The sequence below is a fragment of the Myotis nattereri genome, assembly GCF_964212035.1.
Source record: "Myotis nattereri genome assembly, chromosome: 9".
Classification (NCBI taxonomy): Eukaryota; Metazoa; Chordata; class Mammalia; order Chiroptera; family Vespertilionidae; genus Myotis; species Myotis nattereri.
This window is the reverse complement of record NC_138084.1, coordinates 14,300,486-14,306,176: the sequence shown is the minus strand read 5'-3', so window position 1 is coordinate 14,306,176 and position 5,691 is coordinate 14,300,486. Positions and strand designations below refer to the sequence as shown.

At 44.6% G+C, this 5,691-nt stretch overlaps 1 protein-coding gene across 1 annotated transcript; it reads left to right on the top strand.

Annotated features, from left to right (window-relative positions):
• Positions 1-3,163: 3,163 nt before the first annotated feature.
• Positions 3,164-4,753, top strand: LOC308524897 (importin subunit alpha-1-like; the record flags this gene model as incomplete). Its single annotated transcript, XM_081099500.1, has 1 exon — positions 3,164-4,753. The coding sequence occupies one exon, from the start codon at positions 3,164-3,166 to the stop codon at positions 4,751-4,753; it is 1,590 nt and encodes a 529-aa protein (XP_080955626.1).
• Between the last annotated feature and the right edge of the window lie 938 nt (positions 4,754-5,691).

The following is a 5,691-nucleotide window of genomic DNA, read 5'->3' as shown; positions in this document are numbered from 1 at the left end:
CGCCGCGCACGGGGAGGCTCCGCCCCCAACGCATACGTAACGACGTGCGCGTCGGGAGCGGCTTTCTTGACAGCCCACGCACAGCCTAGAGTTGCATTGCCCTCTAGCGCTTGGAGGTGCGAACGGCGGCAAGCACGATGCCTTTGGGGAGCAGTGCGCCTGCCTAGGAGCTTTTGGGGTTTGAGGGCAGGAATGCACAAAGGCGGCTGCGGATCTCTCGTTGGCCGGAAAAGTGATCTTAACGGGAGAAAAATAGGAAGAGGGAAGGGAGTTCAAGCTGTATGAGATAAGTCATAAACTCTATTTCCTCCTGACTCAAGAAAGGTAACAAATCTCTAGCAATAGGAGGCGGTGGGTTCAGTTTAATTAATTATTATTATTATTTTTTTAAATATATTTTATTGATTTTTTACAGAGAGGAAGGGAGAGAGATAGAGAGTTAGAAACATCGATGAGAGAGAAACATCAACCATCTGCCTCCTGCACATCTCCCACTGGGGATGTGCCCGCAACCAAGGTACATGCCCTTGACCGGAATCCAACCTGGGACCCTTCAGTCCACAGGCCGATGCTCTATCCACTGAGCCAAACCGGTTTCGGCTAATTAATTAATTAATGAAAAACCGTTCAAATGCTGTTAAAAAAAAATAAAAACTATATCCATCAATCAAAACAAATCTTGAGGTGAAGTTTAGCTGGATGGAAACGTTCGTTTATTTTTGCTTGCTTCCAGAGTAAAGTTAGGGCCGTGTGATTGTCTCTAATTACAAGAGGGTAATAAATACATGGAACCATATGTACTTACTGAAAAGCGTCTCTAAAATACAAGTTTAAATTAAAAAAATGGAAGTTGCAAAAATAGGTATAAAATAATCACTACGTAAACAAATGACTTTAATAAAAATAAGACAGCCAGTTATTTTATCAGCAAAATGGGTTAATTTGGGAATAGCAGAGGATAAGCAAACTGTAGCAAAAAACCATAGGCAAGTTCAACAAAGGAGAGGGCTGTTATTTTATAGAGAAAAAGGAGGACATTGGAAGAGGCTGTTTTAAATGAAAGTCTATTGGAGGAAAGCAAAAGTTTTCAGGGTGGTGACGGTTTCTAATTGGCTGAGTTGCGGGAAAAGGAAGAAATCTTCCATTCTGCTAGGTAGGTGCATTTATTTCTTCCTGTTGAGGGTCTATAATTGACATAGAGTAAGGGCTCCCCCTTCTGACCTCTCAACTCCATTTTAAATTAATGTTATTAATGTGCACAAAATTAATTTGCACAAAAACAAAAGCATACGAAACAAAGTTATGCACATATGTGTAAAAGGATGCTAATGTTAAAAATCAGTATTGAAACACGAACATTTAAAAGGTGGTAAATTTCAAAGCCAGATCCACTTGTGCAGAATACACTGCAGGAAATGGTTGCAAAACAGATCCCCTACCCTTGTACTCCTCAGTCAGATTGAGGATACGAAAAAGGATTAGAAGGAGAGGATGGATGAGGCTTTTCTCTTTTTTTGAGAGAGAGATGCTCTGCTTGTGAGTAGCTTGAAGCTATTGCTACCTCCTTTCCCCAAGCCCTAGGACCATTCTGAGGAGCCTGAAATGTGGTTCCTGTGGTTGGGAGACACAAAAGTCTGGTGCCTGACATGCATGGAAAAGCTTCAGTTACCTGTGGCGGCAGAGTGCAGGTATCTATGGGATTTGCATGTATGTTCTTTAGCTAATCCTTTCAATTTCTTTATCCAATCACCCCACCCACCTCCCATCTGGCTCCCGAAAGTCTGTTCCATGGATCCGTGCTTCTGGTTCCATTTTGTTTGTCAGTTTATTTTGTTCATTAGATTCCACATATTAGTGAAACCACATGTGTATTTATCTTTCTCTGACGGGCTTATTTCGATTTGCGTAATAATCTCCAGGTCCACTATTGCTGTCACAAAGGGTAAGAGGGAAGTCCTTCTTTTTTACACCATGTAGTATTCCATGGTGTAAATGTACCACAGTTTTTTAATCCACTTAGTTTTTTGGGCACTTGGGCTTGAAGAATAAAGGGACTTTGAGAAAACGACCTCTGGACTCATTCACTGATCCAATGGCAAGGAGAGAGAATATAAATAAAATTACGGAAGTCACTGTAGAAAAGCTGGACACTTCAAAAAAGCACAAAGTAGGAAATAAAACCACCCGTTTATCAGAGTTTCTAATAAAAAAAATAGGAAACAACCGACATATCCAAAAATAAATGGATAAATCAACTATGGCGCATTGATACCAAGCAATGCTGTCATTGATGGAAGAAAGTGGGACCAGTCCCAGAGAATATTAAAGGTCACCTGAATCCTATTCTACCCAGCTGCATGCTTGAGGGGGGGATCGGTTTGGCTCTTTATTCAGCAAGTAGTTATTGAACACCTTCTATGAGCCAGGCACTGCTTTAGAATGCAGCCAAGCCAAGGAGGCATTAAGCTCACATTCTGGTAGAGGGAGAGAAACCATAAACTGCCGGAAGCCGGTCCATCCTTGCTGCTTGACACAGTTGCTGCAGGGAAGAAACATTTGCACAGCATATGTTTCAAGGTACCTGGCTTATATGGCATACTGTTCTTAATATGTTTGCTCCCCTTCTTGGCACTATGTGTTTTAACCAAGGCCACCTCTCCGAGGTTGTTTCCCCAGGTAGGGATTTTCCCTTGAAGTTAGGGAGGGAATGAAACCCCTTAACTAAGTGCCAGGCGGGTAGTTAATCACTTTAACTACGAACAATCACCCTTAAGCTACATAATCTTTACTCCCTGAATGGAGATAGAAACACCCTAACCTTTGCAATAGAAATTGACAGGATTAAAATCAACTGGTATAAATACAGATGTAACAAGACAATAAAAGACAGAACCTGGCTGGAGATCCTGGACAGAACTTGGCTGGAGATCCTGGCTAGGCTGCTGATCAACTGAACGCTGTCTCCGTGTCATTCCTTCTTCGCCGACTCCGTCCACACCTTGGGGAACCCCTGGACCTACTGGGGTTGGACCCCAACACACCGTCTGAGAGCTGAGCCACTGTAGACATTCTTGGAGCAACCAAACCGCCGCCCGTCCTCTGCTCACGGTCTCCTGTGAAAGCCTGAGCGGCTGTGTGGAGCTTCTCCCTTTGTCTCATAACCATGTCCACCAATGAGAATGCTAATTTGCCAGCTGCCCGCCTTAGTAGATTCAAGAACAAGGGGAAAGACAGTACAGAAATGAGGCGGCGCCGAATAGAAGTTCATACGGAGCTGAGGAAAGCTAAGAAGGATGACCAGATGCTGAAAAGGAGAAATGTGAGCTCCTTTCCTGAAGATGCTACGCCTACACTGCAGGAACACCGCAACGACCAGGGCACTGTAAATTGGCCTGTTGAGGACATTGTCAAAGGCATGAACAGCAACAATTTGGGAAGCCAGTTGCAAGCTACTCAGGCTGCAAGGAAACTGCTTTCTAGGGGAAAACAGCTACCCATAGACAACATCATCCGGGCTGGTTTGATCCCAAAATTTGTGTCCTTCTTGGGCAGAACTGATTGTAGCCCCATCCAGTTTGAATCTGCTTGGGCCCTCACTAACATTGCTTCCGGGACTTCGGAACAGACCAAGGCTGTAGTAGATGGAGGTGCTATTCCAGCATTCATTTCTCTGTTGGCATCTCCCCACGCTCACATCAGTGAACAAGCCGTATGGGCTCTAGGAAATATTGCAGGTGATGGTTCAGTTTCCCGAGACTTGGTTATCAAGTATGGTGCAGTTGACCCACTGTTGGCTCTTCTTGCAGTTCCTGATATGCCATCTTTAGCATGTGGTTACTTACGTAATCTGACCTGGACACTTTCAAACCTTTGTCGCCACAAGAATCCTGTACCCCCATTAGATGCTGTTGAGCAGATTCTTCCTACTTTAGTTCGTCTCCTGCACCATGATGATCCAGAAGTATTAGCACCTAGCTGCTGGGCCATTTCCTACCTCACTCATGGTCCAAATGAATGGATTGAAATGGTTGTGAAAACAGGAGTTGTGCCCCAACTTGTGAAGCTCCTAGGAGCTACTGAATCACCAATTGTGACTCCTGTGCTAAGAGCCATAGGAAATATTGTGACTGGGACAGATGAACAGACGCAGGTTGTAATAGATGCAGGAGCACTTGCCATCTTTCCCAGCCTACTAATGAACTCCAAAACTGGTATTCAGAAGGAAGCTACATGGACAATGTCAAACATCACAGCTGGCCGCCAGGACCAGATACAGCAAGTTGTGAATCATGGATTAGTCCCATTCCTCATTGTTGTTCTTGCTAAGGCAAACTTTAAGACACAAAAGGAAGCTGTGTGGGCTGTGACCAACTATACACGTGGTGGATCAGTTGAACAAATTGTATACCTCGTTCATTGTGGCATAATAGAACCACTGATGAACCTCTTAACTGCAAAAGATACCAAAATTATTCTGGCTATTCTGGATGCCATTTCAAATATATTTCAGGCTGCTGAGGAACTAGGTGAAACTGAGAAACTAAGTACAATGATCGAAGAATGTCGAGGTTTGGACAAAATTGAAGCTCTACAAAACCATGAAAATGAGTCTGTGTACGAAGCGTCACTAAACTTGATTGAGAAATATTTTTCTGTAGAAGAAGAGGAAGATCAAAATGTCGTGCCAGAAACTACCTCTGAAGGTTATACATTCCAAGTTCAGGATGGCACTCCTGGAACTTTTAACTTTTAGATTGTACAACTGAGGCATAAAGTTGTTTGTTGTGTACTATGTTTGGTATAAGTACGTCTTACTGTTTCTCTACTAAGAACTCTTTTTAAGCCCTGACTGGTTTGGCTCAGTGGATGGAGCATCAACCTGCGGACTCAAGGGTCACAGGTTCGATTCCAGTCAGGGGCATGTGCCTTGGTTGGGGGCACAGCCGCAGTCGGGGAATCGCAGGAGGCAGCTGATCAGTGTTTCTCTCTCATCGATGTTTCTGGCTCTCTATCCCTCTCCCTTCCTCTCTGTAAAATATCAATAAAATATATATTTTTTAAAAAAGAACTCTTTTTAAATGTGGTTTGTCATTGTAGCACTTTTTACAATGAATCTATACTTGAACAGTTCCAAACTGTACATACTGTATGAAGCTTCTACTCTCAGTGAGTTTCTTCTATGTGGAATTTCATATCTTGCAGTCTCCTGTAAATAAAGATTAAATTCCAAAAAAACAAAAGCAACAACAACAAAAAAGCCCTTGACTAAGTGCCAGGCGGGCAGTTCACACCTGACCAGTGCCCGTCTGCAGCAGATGTGCAGCCCTGAGCTGGCTGTTCACGCTGAGGTTGAGGCCTCGTGGTGGCCGGTGCCATGGATCTGTCTCTTGCCCAATGGTGTGAGCTGGGCCCTCCCTGGAGAAGAAACCTGGGTTCCCCAAGAGATGTGACCAGAGCCGGGGCCCCGCCAGCAGGCAAGGGGAGGCCAAGGCAGGTGCTGGGCGTGGAGGCCACGGGGGCATAGGCTACCAAGGAGACAGAACTGAACCTCTTGCAGGGGGGCGCTGCCACTCCCTCATTTGCACACTTCACATCACCCTGCTTGGCCCCAGAGGATGACTGGTTAGCCAGAGACGGGTAAGATTCCTCAGGGAAGGAACAACCTAAGACAGGCACAGTCGCAGAGGGGCC